This window comes from Acinonyx jubatus, chromosome F2, assembly GCF_027475565.1.
Source record: "Acinonyx jubatus isolate Ajub_Pintada_27869175 chromosome F2, VMU_Ajub_asm_v1.0, whole genome shotgun sequence".
Classification (NCBI taxonomy): domain Eukaryota; kingdom Metazoa; phylum Chordata; class Mammalia; order Carnivora; family Felidae; genus Acinonyx; species Acinonyx jubatus.
In genome coordinates, this window is record NC_069394.1 from 28,550,756 (window position 1) to 28,570,643 (window position 19,888).

Sequence of the window (19,888 nt, forward strand, 5' to 3'; positions counted from 1 at the left end):
TTTTTGTTAAATACACACACACGCACACACACACACACATATACATAGACATATACATATACATACACATATACATATATACATACATATATACATGGAGTCAGGCTGTTATAGTGCCTTCTTTAGGTAGAGCTTGTTGGGTGTGTGACTTTGCAGGCTGGCTCCTCCTTCTGCTGATGCTGGGTAGTGCATGGCAGTGGTGATAGAGGATCCCAGATTGGCACCTGATTGGCCTTTGGTTGAGTTGATGGATCTCTCATCTAGCGTTCTCTTCCTGGCCATCTCTGGCAAATTAAAAGGGCCACATATTTATTTATTACTAATGAAGAGAGCAAGCCCAGGGAAGCTGGGTGGTCATTCACGAAACCAGACAACACCTGGTGTCCTTCCTGTAGTTTACTCAAGTTGGTCAATACACAGACTTAATTTTCCTTGGGGGTGAAGCAAAGGGAGACTAGTTGCATCCTGGGTTCCTGTCAGAAATGTTCACTTCCTCCTGCTTTCTTGAAGTTTCTTTACACCCTCTATGTTTATCATTTCTTTCATCCACTTTCTTGGTTAGCAGGTGTATTCCCTGTATTTCTGCCAAGACAGGCAGCTCAGCCAACCCAAGATAAAGGAGTGAACAGGTGAAGTTGTCTTCGACCTGTCAGGCCTCTTGGGCCTCCTTTCTCATGCTCCTCCCCTCCTTTTCTCAGACCAGGCTCAGGGGATTGGCCTCTGATAAGTAGAGCTCAGTAAACCTATGTACATTTTCCTGGGGGCTTTCTGAAGGCAGGGTTCTAACCTGGGTGCGACTCTAGAGATTTTTGGAGGAGACCATAGGGAGTTTGTTTTAAAACCACAGATGTTTTAGACATACTCTGTTGTACATGCACACACATACACACACACAGAGTAAAAAATAGAAACATATTCTCCACTGACAAATGGCTGAAGGAAAACCACCTTTTGTAAAGAGTGATTATAAAAATGTTTGACTTAAAGGGGAGCCTGGGTGGCTTAGTCGGTTAAGCATCTGACTTTGGCTCAGGTCATGATCTCGTGGCTCGTGAGTTTGAGCCCCTCGTCGGGCTCTATGCTGACAGCTCAGAGCCTGGAGCCTGCTTCAGATTCAGCGTGTCTGTCTTTCTCTCTGCCGCTCCCCTGCTCACTCTCTGTCTCTCTCTCAAAAATAAATTAAAAATAAATAAATAAATAAATAAATAAATAAATAAATAAATAAAAATGTTTGACTTAAATAGGAGAAGACATTTCCTATTGTGGGACTTTTTAAGGGAAAGGTGTTTAAAAAAGCTCTCTTCTGGCCTTCAAGCCACTGTACCAGTAGTTCTAACTAGAAATAGTAATAGCTAACATATACTGAGTGCTTGCCATGTACGAAGCACTGTTCTAACTTCTCTGCATGCTTCACCTAATTCCTGCAATCCCTTAACAATACTTACTATTAATATCTTCATCTCCATTTCACAGATGAGGCATCGAAGGCAGAGAGAGAGGGTAAATGATTTGCTTAAGGCTTTACAGAGTTAGAAGAGGCATGATTCAAACCCAAGTGACTAGACTCCAGGGCCCTCTTAATACTACATTAAATGGCATGACTGCTTTTATTATAAAATGCTTTTTCTTTAGAAAAAATTAGATTGTTTCAAAGGAAAAATAAATTGTCAGTAATTGTAGTGCCTCCTATATTTTTTTTTTTGAAGAGTAATATGCACATGGTTAGAAAAGCCAAATAGCTCGGAAATATATAAAATGAAAATAAGGGTCTTGTATATCCCACTGTCCCATTTCCAAGAGAAACCACTATTATCAGATCTTTTTTATCCCTCAATAAAGATGTTCTATGCATGTAGCCAGTTATATATTATTTAAAGATTTGTTTATCAAAATCAGGCATGCCATACCTACTATTCTGCTTCTTGGTTTTCTTTTTTTTTTCTTTTTAAAGTTTATTTATTTATTTTGAGAGAGAAAGAGAATGTGGTAGGGGCAGAGAGAGGGCAAAAGAGAGAGAATCCCAAGCAGTCTCCATGCTGTCAGTGTGGAGCCAGACATGGGGCTTGAACCCACAAACCATGAGATCATGACCTGAGCCAAAACTGGAAGTCAGACACTTAAACAACTGAGCCACCCAGGCGCCTCTGCATCTTGGTTTTCTTATGTAGCAACAGGTCTTCTAGATGTTTTTACTCCAGCACACACAGCTTCATGTCACTCACTCCTTGCATGATTGTAGACTATACTCTTAGGTCCCTGTATCATCTGATTTCACCAGTCACTATTGATGGGCAGTTAGGTTGTTTTTTTGATGCTTAGGTGCAGGACAAATTCCTAGCAATACAGCTTTCTTTTTTATGGATATTACACCAACTCACACTCTTGCTAACTCTTATGGGAGTATTTTTCCCAAACCTTCAACAGAAGTAGTGATATCAAACTGTTTTTTTAATTTTTTGCCAGTCTTGTGGATGAAAAAAAAACCCTTGTTTACATTTACATTTATAATGTTATACATGAGATTGAGTGGCTATTTGTGTAGGTTGATCATTTATTTTTCTTTGCCATCTGCCTGTTCATGTCTTTTGCCCATTTTTCTGTTATTTTTTTTTTCTTATTTGTATGAGCTTTTGGTAAATTAAGGAGATTGGCCCTTTGTCTGTCATATGTTGTAAATATTTTCTTTCAGTTTATTATTTGTTTTTGACTGCCGTTTTCCCATAAGCAGTTTTACAGTTATGTAGTCATATTTTTCAATACAAAATTATTCTCTAAATACTTTAAATTTGAACTTCCTTTTGTTTTTAATTGTTTATATATGTTTTTAAATTTGCGGTGTCTCCATCTATTGAACATCATTCAGAATGAAGATAAATCCTTTGTGTAATTTAATGAAAATGATGCTTAGAATTTTTCAGAAAGACTTCTGAAATGCAAGAAAACTTGTGTATATATTTTCAATCAGTTTATTGGTCTTTTGATCAAATATTCCTTTTCTAAGATAAACATCTATAGGGGTTTTAGGGAATAGTTTGCAAAAACTAAAGTAAAAATCCTTTAGGTTGTGAAGCATTTCTTGGATTCATTGGCTAGGTGCCCCAAGGCTTCACAGCTCAGAGTCTGTTCTACCAAATTTACTTTAGAGAAGCTTTTTATTTTTAGAGTATCTTCTGTAATTACATGTGTCCACTGCCCCAGTTGCTCCTTAATCGCTCTGCTTGGCTTCAGTGAAAATGGCTCCTCTCCTCCCTAGAGACTTTTAAATAAAAGATCTGTGTATCTGTGTGTGTGTTGGGGGAACAGGGGGAGGATGAAGGGATGGGGAACTATTTTTTTATTTTTTTATTTTCTAGTTTGCTGCCTCTATTTGAGGTGGGGATATAGGTGGCCAACCTGAATTAATTCGATAGCTTGGTAATGACAAAGGATAAAGGAAGGTTTGGGGTTGCTTCAATCAGTGGTTTAGAATGGCTTAACATGGCTTAGTCGACTGTCTTCAGAGGCCTGTGATGCTCTGATGTATGAGGAGGACTCCATAGTTTCCTGAAAGCAGGCAAAAATAATAACGTCCTAAGAGACCAGATTGCAGGCAGTGTTTCAAAACAGTAAGTCTAGTTATTAGTTTTTGTACATACTATTTTTGTTTCCATTTTTCCTTTTCCAACTCCTGGCCTCACCATCACATGCACAGAATGCTTATTACCCTAGCAAGAGTACAGCAGTACTACCTACCAAACAAGAACCACCAGAGCTTCTGGAGGCCAGCGAGCTGAGCTTCTTGATAGTTGGAGAATGCCTTTTGCTGCAGGATGTATAGTCACTAGGACATTGGCAAAACAAGTTCATCCTCCCCTTTTCAGTCCTGGAATCCTGCTCCACCAATGCCAGCAGCTGATCGAAGACAATATTGATGAGGATGACTTAGATATGCATATTTTCAAACCCTGTTTAGCTGATCAAGCACAAGTCTTCAACAGCCAAATATTGTGTCCTTTGCTTTTTCAGAGTATTCTCTGTGACATCAGAGATTTACCTTTGGGTATCTATGCACAGGCACATGGGGGGCAAACACATTCTTGACCACAAAAACTGCTTTAGCCATCCAAAAATACATATGATGCAATGTATATTAAAAGTTTTGAAATTGAGCGTATCCTTTGACTTAAAAATTCCTGCAGGCATTTATCCTAAAGAATAGCAGGCAAGGGGGCGCCTGGGTGGCTCAGTCGGTTAAGCGTCCGACTTCAGCTCAGGTCATGATCTCGCGGTTCGTGAGTTCAAGCCCCGCGTCAGGCTCTGTGCTGACAGCTCAGAGCCTGGAGCCTGTTACAGATTCTGTGCCTCCCTCTCTCTCTCTGACCCTCCCCCGTTCATGCTCTGTCTCTCTCTGTCTCAAAAATAAATAACCGTTAAAAAAAAAAAAGAATAGCAGGCAAGGGTATAAATTTGCATTCCCTGGAATATCCATATGGATTCTGTGTGTCTCTCTCTCTCTGCCCCTCCCCAACTCATGCTCTTTCTCCATCTCTCAAAAATGAATAAATGTTAAAAACTTTTCAATAAATAAATAAACATTTAAAAATAAATAAGTAAATATGCTTAGAATGGTTTTTGGCACATAGTGTTTGTTACTAATAATGGAATAATTGGACATAGCCTATTATTCATTGATTTAATAAAACAAAATGTAGTATGTTTAAAGACACTCACATATTAAAAGAAAAGCAATTAGGTTACATAGTAATGTATTTACTAGGAATGCTGAGTAATTATATACCAAAAGGTTAACTATAGTTATTTATTTATTTATTTTTTTTGGTGATGGAATAATAGACTACATTTTGTCCTATGAATCATTGCTATTTTCTAAATTTTCTACAAAGGAAATGTGTAATAAAAATTGTCCTTTTAACCCCTGCATTGGAGTAATAATGGCTAACACTTGAGACCTTACTATTTCACACACACACACACACACACACACACACACACACACACATTCATTGCTTACAGTAACCTTGACAGATGCCATGATTATCATCTCTGTTTAACAGATTTAGAGACTGAAACAGAGAGGTGAAGTAATTTGCCTAAAGTGAGTGGTAGAGGTAGGATTTGAACCCGGTCTGTCTGACTCAGGGCCTGTGTTTTTAGGTTAGGTACTCTCTTTGTATGATTTTAATAATACAAATGAGCATTGAACTACAGCACCCACAACAATAACCTAGTTGCATACAAATTCAAAAGAAACAGAGTGCCTCTCCTTCCTTGAGTCTTTGTTGCCAGCTAGTAGATAAATCGGGGGTTTTCAGATCTCCGGTCTTCCTCTTATTTGTCTTGCTTAGTAAATGATGTAGTAAAATTGACCTTTCCTTGTACCCCTTCAAAAGAGTGTATTGACTTTACATTGCATTAACCAAACTGGAAATGTATTTTAAAAAATAGGAAACTGAAATGACGTAAGTAGCATAGACATTTTTCTCTATCATATTACTCAGTCCTGAATGCAGCCACTGGGTATCCCAAAAGAGTCTTCTAACTTCTTTCAGAGTGCAGAAGGTAAGTTAGAGAAGTATACGAAAAACGTGACCTTGGACCCTGCCCATACCTAAGAGTCAATATATTGAGTTCCAATAGCAATAAAACGTGGAACAGACTTGTCCCTTCAGTTCAGAGTACATAATTACCAAAGATCAAAGTCATCTTGAGGAAACAATGGATTTTCAGCAGTTGTCTGTTTTTGTTCTAGAATTTCTCTTGTTATTCAGGTAGTAAAGTTATAATTGATGGGCTTTTGTGTTTCTTTTAAGGAATGAAAATTGGGGTGTTTCAGAGCCATAATTTTATGTTAGAAAAGAATATCTCAAACCTGGTGGCTGCAACCACAGGATCTATTTTTGAAAAATGTCTGCCTTTATCACTTAATAACCAACCTGATAATTTACTAGCCGGCAAGGCTGGTTGATTAAGGCCATCAGGACTGGTGTATTGCTGGACAGCACTACCAATGATGAATCCTTGAGATTGTAAAATACTACAGGTTAGCCAGTGCATTACTCAGAGGCAACTAATTACATTTGGGGAGCTCATTACAAGGTTAGACAGTCTCTGAAATCCAGAAGGAATAGCTGGTCTCAGTCCTGATAAATTGCCACCCTAGTTCTCCCAGAATTCTGCTGGGAATTGGGATTCACTGCTGACATCTGTGCTAAGAGGTCATTCTTGGTCTCTTTTCCACAAGAGGCTGCACTTCCTGAGAGGTCCTGGAAGCCAGGAAAGGGATTTTTCTCTCTCTGCCTTGTCATCACCTGGCAAAACAAATACAACCCATCAGTGAGAGGATCTGTTCACCAGTGGGCTAGTCCAGCTGCGTCTTGTACCAATGGGTCATCTTGGCAGTTAGGCAGATGGTAGTATATAGTTTACCCAGGAATCTCCCTGGCGCCCCTCCTTCCCACTGCCTTCCTGAGGATGCAGCCTGGTATGGAGAAGTGGCAGGGGAACTTGGTCCCGGCCAGGACTTTTCCCCCACAAGCATTGGACAAATCAGCTTTGACTTCTTCAGTGTAGAATAGTGAGATATATGTCTGCCTTACAGAGTTGTCAAGATTAACAGAAACAAAGAATAGAAATCATGTCCTTATAGGGCCTTGTGTTACTATTGTGATGATAATTATTGTTAGAATCTCAAAGGATTTAGGTTATTCATATTTTCCTCAACTCAAAAATGTGAGTTGGCTCTGGGTTCTAGACCAGAAGAGTCATAAATTGTGTTGTAGGAGTTGAGAGATAAGGTCAAATAAAATTGTATCCCTAGGTTTATTTTCCAAAGCATATGGAACATTATCTTTTTTTTTTAATCTTCTCTTTCTTCTTCCCACTTCTTCTCTTTTGCATCTTTCACTCTCCTTAACTTCCCCAGGCAATCCTTGGAATATTTCCATTATTACTATTCCAGAACTATGTATTTTTTGTTAGAAATGAATTCATATTAACTATTCTGCAACACAGAATGTTTCTAATTACATATGAACTGTAGTCTGTGCTCAAAATAGAATGTGATTTTTGTAAAGTAATGAACAATCCCCCTACCCGCTCCCCCCCCCGCCAAGTAAAACTTCACATATCAGTATAATCCAGTTTCCATCACTGTCACTGAACTTTCTTCATTCTGTTTGGAAATGTTCCATTTCTGCTTTTTGTTAGGGTTGTGCTCTTAATAGAAAAACAGCAGCTGGAGTCAGAGAGTCACTGATAAGATAGTGCCGGTTCAAGCAGTTATCCGGACCCAGGCTTTCTTCCCAACGGCTTCTAACAGACTGATTCTCTCCAGACCCTAACGTGCCAGATTCAAGTATGGCTAGCTGACTGCAAAAGCCCAAAGATAAACTCTCCTGGAAAAACTCCTTTGGGACTGACAAGTCTGCTTTTCGTTCTGCCTAAAGTTTGGGCCCTGCACGTTGGTGTTGTCGAGGAGTGCCCGACACACAGGAAGAGGCGTGCATTTCTGCCCCAACCTTGGGTCACAGTGCACGATCAGCTGGATGATGGGTGTCTTTATGAAACTGGCCTCACCGTGCTTCTCAGCTGTGTTTATGACGTGATGTCGTTGTACTTGCACCTTCTCTTGTTTGCTTTGAGGGAAAGGCTGGGAGCCTAGAAGGTCTGGAATCCTGCCACTTGCTGCGCTCGAGTGTGCACGCGCCGCGCCGGGAGCCGGACCGGAGAGGCAGGAGGCTGGCCAGCACGTTCTCAGGTTTCCTTTCCTTCAGGCCTCTCTCTCACTCCCCTGTTGTTTTTCAGGTAGCGAAGCTGATTTTAGCTCCTCAAGCAGCACGGGCAGCATTTCCGCTCCTGAGGTCCATATGTCTGCTGCGGGAAGCAAGCGGTCCTCCTTTTCACGCAAGTAGGCGCCGTCTCCTGCTCTGTAATTATTGAGACGCTTTAGGCAGGTGACTCACCTGTACTTTATGTTTCTATAGAACCACCTGGATTACTGTCCGTTCATGATTTTGTTATTTTTCAGTGAGTAAGGTTTGGTTTTTATAATGATTTGAAATTGAAACTTTCCCCTGTCCTACCAACTGTGGTCACAGGGCTTGACCAATATGTGTCTACCCGGTGGCTGTCTCTCATCCGGTCCTTGGCTGTGTGTCTGCTCGTCCTCTGCCTTCTCTTTCTCTCGCTCACCTGTGTACTCACCTGGTATCCACCTCCTACCTGCCCTCCTTCATGACTGTGTCATCTCTTGGCTGTGGAACCTGACTTCATAGTGACCCCTAAATACTCCCAACAGTCACTAGGGGAAGGGGGTGAAAAAAGACTAAAGTTAATGGCGTGGGTGGCCACCACCATAAAGAGACATTAGAGCAGAATAGCTAAGTATCTGTGCTCTGGAGCCAGGCTGCCTTGGTTCGAATGCCAGCTCCACCACCTATAGGCTGTGTGGCCCTGAGCAAGTTGCTTAACTTCTCTGTGCCTCAGTTTTCTCATATGTAAAATAGGACTATACCCATACCCACGTCATAGGGTTTATATACACATAGTGTGGGGTCAGTGCTTAGAACATACCAAGCATCAACAGATGTTCACCATGGATGCTATTTGGGTTGCGGGAAGAGAGGAACTGTGGGAAATCATGACCCACCATTCACATTTGGTAGGAAAGGTTGTAAGCCCTGGGACTCTCTCCTACTGTCAGTGACTTCATTCATTCAACAAGTATTTATTGAGCTTCTGCTATGAGACAGGTTCTGGAGACATGGCAGTAAACAAAACTCCATGGAAATTATATTCATTCAAGTAGGAAAAAAAGACAATAAATACATAAATAATAGAATTATTTTTAAAAACACAGAGAGAGGGGCGCCTGGGTGGCTCAGTCGGTTAAGCGTCCGACTTCGGCTCAGGTCACGATCTCGCAGTCCATGAGTTCGAGCCCCACGTCGGGCTCTGTGCTAACTGCTCAGAGCCTGGAGCCTGTTTCAGATTCTGTGTCTCCCTCTCTCTCTGACCCTCCCCCGTTCATGCTCTGTCTCTCTCTGTCTCAAAAATAAATAAACGTTAAAAAAATAAAAAAAAAAAAACACAGAGAGAAAGGATATTGAGAGCAGTGGGATACGTGGTACATTTTAAATAGGCTGGTTCCAAGACAGCTCTGTGATAAGCTGAGCTCTGAGCCAGGGACCCGAACAGTTCAATGGAGTGAGCAGCAAGACACTGGGGATGATTTGTTTTTAGACTTTGGGCAGGTCACTGGACTTTCCCGGGCCGTAGTGTCCAAGTTTGCAAAAAAAGGGTTGGACCACATAATGTTTAAGGTCTCTTCCTGGAGAAAAACTAGCTAATTTCTGGAAACTTGCATTCCCAGGATTCAGCAAGCAAATATTTCCCATTCCTCTTGCGTGAGCAGAACGTTTAACTGATGTTTATAAAGGGACCTGAGACCCTCTTTGGTGAAGTTTTATTGTTAAAAAACAAAGCTGAAGCCAGACAAGCAAACAAAAGCGTGAAGTCCACAATGAAAAAGCACAATTGTTCTATCCCCAAACACAATCTAATTTGGAAATAAAGTGCCTCTGGGATCACAGAACATGAATATAAACATTCTCAGTATAAATCAGATGTGGCTTGCTCTGGGAGTAAACCATTTATCTAGCCTGTTCAAGAAAATTAGCACATACCATGGTACAAGGTATCAAAGAGCAGAGCAAAGGAAAAAAGAAATGGCCTGTGGAAGAGGCCAATTTTATTAAGCCTTGCAAAGAAGTTTGTGTTTGTGGTTAATTTCCAAGGTAATGTCAACAATACTGAGTGCCTTACAGAAAATTGTCTAGTCTGGAATCCATGGTTTCTCCAAGTAACTAAAAATTGACATGTTAATCATAACATAGCTAAATAGAATTATGTGCAAATCAGATACAGGTGTCATCAATGGGAAATTGGAATTGACAATGTTCTATCCATGATCCTCACTTTTTTTTTTCTTTTTATCTGACCCAGGCACAGAGCACAGTCAGTAGATTTCTGTGATGGGGTATCTTGGGCATCTCACATAATATTTGTGCTCTGTAGGATCTTGCAGTGAGAACAGCTCCTCTAGATGGGCCGGGTATCCATGCCAAACTTTATAATAGCTTATGATCCTTTTAAATGGCTTGCTTCTCCTGTAATAAATGAATTTTCTCTGTGGAGAATTAGCTCCTGGGAGGAAGGCGAGCATGAACATTTGGGGAAGGAGTGGGAGAAATAAACAAGTGGAGTTGGTGAGAATATTTTTGACAGGGGATTAAAAAACAAAACTTAAAGGTTTACAAATGATCTCTTCTTACTGAAGGCCAACTCTGCAGACATTTCTGAAGAATTCTCTTTCTTAAACTAAAATCCTAATCTGATCAGAGGCAGATAGAAATGAGAAGGAAAAAAAAAGATTGGAATTTGGAGTCAGAGAAACATGGGCTTTAGTTTAGCCTCCATTATTTATTAGGTACGTGAGCCAGAGCCCCGAGACTTACTATTCTGGAAAATGGGTTAATAGTGGCATCTACCTCACTGAGTTAAATGAGCTAATATATGGGTGCTTAACATGGTGTCCAGAATTTAGTAAAAGTGTCCTAAGTGGGTTTTAGTCAGTAGTGGTAAAAATGATACTAGTGGACATGATGAAGAAGATGGCGATGGTGGTGATGATGTTCATATTAGTTTTCTCAGGCTGCTGGCGCAAAGTATCACAGACTGGGAGGCTTACACAACAGGAATTACCTTCTCAACAATTCTGGGGGCTAGAAGTGCAAGATCAAGATGTCAGCGGGATTGGCTTCTTCGGAAGCCTCTCTCCTTGGCTTATAAAAGGCTATCTTGTGTCTGTTCCTCAACGTAACCTTTCTCTGTTCCTGTGTCCAAGTTTTCTGTTCTTACAAGGACACTAGTCAAACTGGACTGGGATTAATTAAATTTAATTACCTTTCTTTAAAATCCTGTTTCCAAAAACAGCCACATTCTTAGGTACTGGGGGTTAGGACTTCAACATTATGAATTTGGGGGGTGGACACGATCCAACCCATAACAGTGATGATGATGATGATGATGATGATGATAATGTTACCGGGAAGTAAAGGACAATGTTGGGGGAGGGACTGAAATTCACCTAGGCCCCTTATGAAGTTGGTTCCCTTCTTCCCTTTTCCCTTTCTCTCACTTTCCATTTACTGTATTCAGGTATTCGGGAAGTGGGCAGGGTCCGCAGAATTCTGTCTCCTCTTTGTGGAAAGCATTCTTCTTGTCCACCACACCAAGGGATTTAGACTGGGCTGAGGAAGGTATGGTCGAGTTTGACTGTTCATGGCCATGACAAATATGGAACCCTAGCCTCTCCTTTGAAAATGTTTTGCAATGACTTTGTGCCCATGTGTGTTAGCACTTGAACTGAACTAAATGTAAAGAGCAAGACTGATATTTTTTTAAAGGAGCTTTTCCATTTTTTTTAATGTTTATTTATTTTTGATAGAGAGAGTGCAGGAATGAGGGAGGGACAGAAAGAGAGGGAGGGAGACCGAAGATCAGAGAGTGAAGAGCCTGATGGGAACATGAACTCAAGAACCGTGGGATCATGACCTGAGCTGAAGTCAGACGTTTAACCAACTGAGCTACCCAAGCACCCCCCCAGACTGATATTTTTAAGCATGTAGTTTCTTTTTTTTTAAGTCAACTATTATAGTCTAATAACTCATTTCCTGAAATATATTTGAAGATTTTATTGTACTATAGTAAAGTTTAATACTTGAAGAGATTTTATTTATTCAGTATCGCAGGTGAGTTATTAAAAATTCCCATCTAACTTAATTTGTATCTTAGTGACTGCACTGTAGTAAAAGGTCAGTGGTGAATTCTTCAGGTAATAACCACATACATAGTACCTAATATACCTGTTTACAAGCTGCAAACAATATATTCTATTTGTGTAAAGTAAGAAGGAGGCATTTCTGTAACGTTCAAAAATCTGTATTTAAATCCTAGTTTGGCTGTGTGTTCTTGGACCAGATTTTTCCCTGAACCTAACTCACTTCACATAACTGAATACTTCACACACTTCACATAATGTAAATGAGAGGTACCAGCTTTATAGCATGATGCTCAAAATCAATGTAAAACTGTGTTCATAAAGCATCTGGAACAGGGCTAGGGCACAGAAGGTCATTGGTGAAGGTCGACTCAGAAGAGAATTCCCAGGTCAAAATTAGGTTAGCTCCTTACTGTCTCTCCTGACTTGTAGTGTGGAATCCTGCATATTTCTCATTGTCACATTGAGAAATAGGCTGGTTGCAGTAGACTCGGAAGTGAAGTGTGGAGAAGCAGATCCAAGCCAGAGCCCGTCGTGTTCTTTTCTGCTGCTCAGCCCAGCACCACTGGGCTGCTGAGTTGGTTTGTCACAAAGCCATCAGCCCATCTGTTCCATATAAAGTGTCCCCTTCTCACAAAAAGGAGGCAGAGTCCCTTTGGATGATTTCAAAAGGAAAGAACTTTTTAACTTTAGAATTTGGTGATGTTTCATTTATGTGTGATTTACTGGGTTGACAGCTAGTTGAAATTATATTTGATTTTGAGTAAGTGTGGTTTTGGAGCCAAGTATACCCACACGCACACTCACATTTACACACGTTTCTCATTGAGACGTGTCAGTTGAATACAGATGTAAATCAGAATTGCAAAGAGGGGATTGTCAAAAAGCAGTACTTCTGGATGAAAGGTATCTTGTTCTCTTTCGTTTTCGTGTAATGTCAACAAGAAATATTTCTGACACAGAACTGTTATCCTATTTAAGTAATTTCAACATTCTCAAGATGCTGCCTTACATAGTGGGTGCCAAATCTCTGAAACGAGATTAATAGGGAAGTCTGAACAAGTTTTTCCTGTAATAATATCCTACAGCTGAATTGCCCTTAACATCTTATCAGATGCACTCACATGCATTCTTTGGATTTTCACATCGACTCTGTGAGGACAACAAAAAAAGGTTATTATTATATATCCCCATATATTTAGTAGCTTACTTGCCCAAGTTCCTAGTAAGTGGCATTGCTAAGGCTCAAACCCAAATTATTCATTTAGCTGTCATTTAGGGAGCATCTAGCATGTGCCATGAAGTAGTGGGGATATAAAAGAACAGACTGTGTTCCTGCCTTCAGAAGGCCCTAGTCTAGTGGGAAAGTCAAACAATTGTGTAGTTGTGAGACAATGCAATAAACCCCAGGATGCAAGTTTTCACGGAGTACTAGGGAACATTAAGGAGCCACACGTATACAAGCCTAGGGAAGGAAGAATCCAGAGAAGGCTGCTTGGAGTGGATTTCCATCAGTCTCGAAGTTGTAAGTATCCCAAGGGTTAGGGCAGGGAGTGGGAGAGCATTCTAGGCAGAGAAAATGATAAGTTGAAAAACATAAAAATGGTGGAGAGCATGGATCGTCAGGGAAGTGTAAGTTGTTTGGAATTCTGGAATACAGCGGGGGAAGGGAGGAGTGGCAGATGATGGGTTTGATGGGTAGGTGGGATCGGTCCTCTTGAGGCCCTGGGGAGCTGTTGAATGGCTTTGAGGACAGTGATATCCAATTCCATTTTAGAAAGGCCACTCCAGCCAGAGAGTCAGCCTCCTTGCTTAGGGGGCAAAATAACAGGCCAGGGAATGAAGAAAGAGCTTTAAAACATTTCAGCAGTTAAACGATAAAGGTTGTGTTAAGTCATTGGGGATGGAAAGAAAATAGGTGGTTAAAACTGTAGGCTGGACACACTTATATGAGCTGTTTATCTGTCCTCTTTTCTCCTCTTCCTTTACGGGCAACCCCGTTTTTCCCTCATACTCCAAATGAACCACCCTCATTTTCTTCCGCCAGCATGAACCAAACCCAAACATTTTTAAGCTAAAACAGGTGTACTGGAATGAAAACCACATCTTCAAAACAGCCTCTAAAGTGAACCTAAACCAAATCAATATTTTACATGGTTTGTGTTCTTAACAGGCATTTGGGATTAATTCAAAACAAGCTTTATGGTCAGAAACTATTTGAAAGAACAGCAGAGGGTGAGGTTGCCTGTGCTAATGGCAGAAGGAAAGAAAATATCAGTCAGGCGGCAACAAGGCTGTCCCTGAGGACGGTAATTATATTGCCCCTTTCGACTCCGAAGCTTGGATTTCCTTAGTAGTAACTGGCTTTTAGCAGGAGTTAAGTATTAGCATTTGAGCACTGGGAGCCCCAAGCATTTTAACATTTCTCATGTTTTCTCTCCCAGCCGAGGTCCCCATGGGCGGAGTAATGGAGCTTCATCGTACAAGTCTGGCAACAGCCCCCCCTCCCCACGGGAGAAGGACTTCCTGTCCATGCTGTGCAGGAATCAGCTGAGTCCCGTTAACATCCATCCCAGCTATGCGCCTTCTTCCCCAAGTAGTAGCAACTCCGGCTCCTACAAAGGAAGTGACTGCAGCCCAGTCATGAGGTGAGTGCTGTTCATCTCCCAGGTCGTGGGGCTTAGTGTGTCCTACTTGGTAAGTTTTCTTTAAAAAACTTAGAAAAAAAGAGGAGGGGGTTACCTGGGTGGCTTGGTTAAGCATCCAACTCTTGGTCTCGGCTCAGGTCATGATCTCTCAGGTTCTTGACTTCAAGTCCCACATCAGGTTTTGCACAGTCAGAGCAGAGCCTGCTTGGGATTCTCTCTCTCTCTCTCTCTCTCTCTCTCTCTTTCTTTCTTTTTCTGTCCCTCCCCTACTCATGGTCTCTCTCTCTCAGAATAAACTTCAAAAAATTTAAAAACTTAAAAAAAGTTATGCATCTCTTGAGCTCCTGCCTTATTCTGTAGAAAGCCACTTCTCTTTCCTTTCCCACATTAAGCTGATCCTTCAAGGGCAGCTGCAGAAAGAACACAAACCATGATTTCTGGTAAGGCTCAGCAGCCCGGGGAGGGACTGGATAGGGAGGAAAAATGGCACTGTGGCAGGGGGAGGGTCCCCAGAACAGGAAAGAATCATCCTCGTGTTCATTCAAATGTCAGGTATCTGTTGAGTGCCATGTTGTGCCAGGGACCGTGTAAAGCACTGGAAATGGGACAGTGGACAGCAGGGAGGGTCCGTGTGCCAACTGCCCAGACGATACCAAAGACATTGCTCATCTAGTGACAAAGACATGTTAAGGCTTTTCTGCAAGTACCTGTTGCTGCGTATGTTTGTAAGAGGTCAGGAGGCTGTCCAACTCAGTCTGGAGGGATCAGAGTAAATGACATTGAAATGAAATCCGAAAGTCAAGCAAGGAATTAATTAATCCCTGGGGGGCATGAGGCTGCAGAAAAAAGGACGTCCACAACCAAAGGGGCCACAACAGGGGGACTGGAAGGTTGGGCGGTGGACACAGGTCATCTGGATGGAGTGCAGGTTCAGCGGGACCAGGGCAAGGGCTCCAGCGTTGGGGAGAAAGCTGCTAGCCCTCCTTCCTCAGCCTTCTTCCTTCTGGGTGGCCATTCTCGTTAGTCAGCTGTCTTCCAGCAGGGTTGCCCAGCCCCAGCCAGGCCTGAGAGGGGCCGACATTCCAGCTCAGGAAGATTTCTACAACACCAGGCATCTCTCTTACAAAACACACACTCTGGTGACAGTGGAGTGGCCTTTCCCCTTTGGAATGAGGAAACTTTCCACCAAATCAGCACACTCTTGCCAGGGATTGATTTTGGAACTGTTTGAATTCAACTAATAACAATCGGGATGTTTAGGCAGTGGCACATTGTGTGGAAAGTCAGGCCGTCTCGCTCCAGTCCTTCCCCCCTCCACCCGTCCCACTCATTGTCCTCTAACAGTGCATTACTCCGAATCAATCCACAGGCAGGCCTGTGCACAATCATGTATTATTTTGTATGAGGTCATTGTTAAGCCACAGAAAACTCCTCCCTCTCCACTGTGTACACCCTCTCCACAAACACCCTCCCCACACTCTCCTGAGTGATGAGCAGTCCTAAGATCAGCAGGTAACATTACAACCCCCTTCTTAAGTGAATCCTGCATCATTGAGGTTTCAGACCCCGGTACCCAGCTGTCTTTTCTTCCCTAGCTGTGAGCTGTGCCGTCACTTTTCTTTTTATAGAAAAAGTAGCATTTCATTGCTTGGATTGTTTCAGGCGGTCTGGAAGGTACATGTCCTGTGGTGAAAATCATGGTGTCAAACCCCCAAACCCAGAGCAATATTTGACCCCTCTGCAGCAAAAAGAGGTTACAGTGAGACACCTGAAGACCAAGCTGAAGGAATCGGAGCGCCGGCTTCATGAAAGGTGAATCTGCATTCCTTGCACGCTGAGCTAAGGATGGTTTCTTTTTCCATGAAATGAAACACAAACCCACACTATAGAGAAATAGAAAAGAAAATTGTTTTCATTTTTGGTAAATTCCTGAAATCAGCCTTTCAAAAGAGCCATTTCCTATTCCTCAGTGATTTGGCTGTTTCAGGAGCACCGGGGACCCTCTAAGGTTTGAGGGGAACCTCTGCTTCTGGGTGTGTACAGCTCGGACATGAAGGGTTGGGCGTGTGCGTGGCTATTTTTAAATGGCAGGAACACTGGCAGGAACAATCCCATACTTCCAGCAGTAAGGGTCACACATGGGGCCCCTACTGAGTCCTGTTTATCTCTCTGAGAGCGTGGACGGCCATGTGCACTATGATTCCTGCAAGCTATTTCTGGGCCGAAGGAAGAGGTTCATTATTCTTGGCTAAGTGTTAAGGTAAAAAACAAAAACCAAAAAAAAAAAAAAAAAAAAAAAAGCCCATGCTTAAGAGATCTTATCACAGAGAAAAGACCTTTGACATCTTGGGGCAGGCCAGATTTTCTGCTTCATGATTTCCCTCGGAACTTTTTGGGATAGACGAATGGAGCTCTGACCAGGGTGGCTGAGAGTTTAGGGCAGGGGTGGCGTGAGTCAGACCTTACTTTCTGGAAGTCTTTGTTTATGATTTGAAGAATCCCTGTGGGTTTGAGCAGTCATGGCAGGGAAGCAGGGGAAGGCAATGAAACTGGAGACTACTCCGGTCTAAACTTAAAGAAGCAAAATTAACAACATCTCCTCATGTATATCAGGATCCTGACTGCCTGGTTTTCATATCCACTGAGAATATGAGGACTTGTATTTACATTGACTGTGAAGAAATTATCTATCAGGAGGAATCGCCAACAAAGATCTTGAAATCAGGGTCCTGTGAAGGATCTAAAAAATGGGACAGATTTTCTTCAGTGTAGGATGGATCCACTAGCATTTTCCCCTGAGAAGAGAGGGAATAATTTTCACAAAGTCCTTGCAATATGCAGCATTTTATAATTCAAAAAAATTCAAATTATTACTGGAATATGATCAGAACAGTTCTGCAAGGCTAAAACTTACCAGTTTGCCTTCCATCTTTGATCGGTAATTAAAAGTGAAATGAACTTTACTTCCAGAAAGTGTAGATATACGAAAAAGGTGGTCTACGGACATAAAAGGAGGCTAAGAAACTCTAATGTGTCCTATTAACGAAATTTCAAATATTAAATACCGAATAGAGGCTAATGCTTACACTTCGCGCATCGCCTAATAGCACTCAAAAAGAAAAGAAAAGCAGACAATAGTCACATTTTTTATTCTGATTCTAGTTACTCTTATCATTTTTGCTATTTTGCAATTAAGGGGGGCAGTTCCCGGCTAATACCTCTGAGAGAAAAGAAAAAATCAAAACTGATTTAACCTCCAAGTTTCAAGGGCAAGAGCCCGGGCTCCTGGCCTTGGGGCAGAATCGCTAGGCGCCCGGCTGGAAGTTGACCTTGCCTTCTCCCTGCAGGGAAAGCGAGATTGTGGAGCTCAAGTCCCAGCTGGCCCGGATGAGAGAAGACTGGATTGAAGAAGAGTGCCACCGCGTGGAGGCCCAGCTGGCCCTGAAGGAAGCCAGGAAGGAGATCAAACAGCTCAAACAGGTCATCGAAACTATGAGGAGCAGCTTGGCTGATAAAGATAAAGGCATTCAGAAATATTTTGTGGACATAAATATTCAAAACAAGAAGTTGGAGTCTCTACTGCAGAGCATGGAGATGGCGCACAGTGGCTCCCTGAGGGATGAACTGTGCCTGGACTTCCCATGCGATTCCCCAGAGAACAGCTTCCCCCTCGGCACCCCTTTCGGCAAGATGGCAGACGGGCTGTCTCCGGAGGAGCAGGGCACCGAGGAAGGGGCCGACGGCGAGCCGCTGGTGGGAGACGGTCTGGCCGACCGCACAGATTTGCTGGATGGCATGGTAACCACCGCCACCGCAGAGGCGGGCGACCTGGAGCTCCTTCACCCCGCCCCCGCGGCAGCGGCCCTCGACGGCCTCCCCCTGGCGGTGGGGGAGGAAGAGGGCAGTGCGGTGGTGGAGCGAGCGGTGCAGACCGACGTGGTGCCCTACAGCCCCGCCGTCTCGGAGCTCATTCAGCACGTGCTCCAGCTCCGGGACCCGTGGCCCTCGAGCTCAGCATCGCCTGACGAGTCCGGGGCTGACTCGACAGAAAGCTTCCCCGAGTCCATCTCTGCGTTCATGGTGGATTTAACGCCAAGAAACCCCAACTCGGCCATCCTTTTGTCTCCCGTGGAGACCCCCTCCGCCACGGTGGATCCGGAAGCTCCCGCAACCCGCCTCATGAGCGAGCTGGATTTTGCAGGCCCCACGGAAGAGAGGTTGGACGGCATCATCCCGCTGTCGCGCGGGGCCGTAGGGACGCAGTACTGGAGCAGCAGCTTCCTGGTGGATCTCCTGGCTGTGGCTGCCCCCGTGGTCCCCACTGTTCTGTGGGCATTCAGTACTCAGAGAGGGGGGACAGATCCCGTCTACAACATCGGGGCCTTGCTCCGGGGCTGCTGTGTGGTCGCCCTGCATTCGCTCCGCCGCACCGCCTTTCACATCAAAACCTAAAATAGAAGTCGTCGTTTCCGTGTGCCAATCTGTCCCGTGTGGCGTCGTGCCAGGTGGAGAAACAGCAGGTCGACTTGCGGCGGCCTCTAGTCTGTCGTTTTTGCTCCTCGGTATTTGATTTGCACTATATTTAGTTGAAGCCTGTTCACTGTTTAAAACCGGAGGTATCTTCAAAGGCATGGAGACCTGGTTCAAGTAAATGCCCCACCAGTGGTAGAGAAAGCATGCTCATGACCCTGCCGTGTCGTCTGAGGTACCCGTTCTTATCCTAGTGGTTCAGGAAGAGAAAATGCAGAGTTTGCACTTTTCAAGACAGCTTCTGTAAGGCTGGCATGTTATCTCCTTGCTTTGCTTTGTGCCGTTTTAAAATGTGTAATTGTTACAGCATTCCAATGGTCTTGTGCACAGCAGGGGACTGTAACCAAAAATAAAACTGTACTTGTGTAATTGGTTTGAAGAAGTCTTGAATAGCTCCTTAGCGTCTTACTTGGGGTTGATAAGATTTGAGTGTTTGCAATTTTTTACTAAATGTAGCTTCAAAGTCGTGAAATGGCTTGTTTGTTCCTAAACCTGTTAATTGATGAGACTGTATGTAAGTTTACGATGTATTAACTTATTTTTTGCTTATTATATAGTGTTTTATTGGAAATTGTTTGTAACCACACATTTCAGCATGATGAAAATAAAGATTAGTGTTTACATTTAAATAAATGTTTTATCCTCCCGTAAAATAATTACCTGTGTGGTTTTACTTCTGTAAATGGTAAGAAAGGCTAAATGGATACTTTCTTCTTTATCAGTAGGGGTCTATAAAAAATGGACTTAAGAAATGAGAAAGAGGGAAAACAATGATTAAAAGAGGCGAGGATTTCCTACTCTAAAAAAGCATTGTTTCTGACTGAAAGTAGCTTTGATTGCTCTGAAATTACTGATACATTTATTTGTTCAT

At 42.7% G+C, this 19,888-nt stretch overlaps 1 protein-coding gene across 3 annotated transcripts in view; it reads left to right on the forward strand.

Annotated features, from left to right (window-relative positions):
- SYBU (syntabulin) overlaps positions 1 to 19,673 on the forward strand; it is a 111,400-nt gene extending 91,727 nt beyond the window's left edge. For all 3 annotated transcript variants that reach the window (XM_027064018.2, XM_015070423.3, XM_027064017.2), the window contains 4 exons: positions 7,804 to 7,906; positions 14,284 to 14,487; positions 16,150 to 16,299; positions 17,835 to 19,673. In XM_027064018.2, coding sequence (XP_026919819.1) covers positions 7,804 to 7,906; positions 14,284 to 14,487; positions 16,150 to 16,299; positions 17,835 to 18,939 — 1,562 coding nt within the window. In that variant the 3' untranslated portion in view covers positions 18,940 to 19,673. The remainder of the gene's footprint in view (positions 1 to 7,803; positions 7,907 to 14,283; positions 14,488 to 16,149; positions 16,300 to 17,834) is intronic.
- Positions 19,674 to 19,888: the final 215 nt, after the last annotated feature.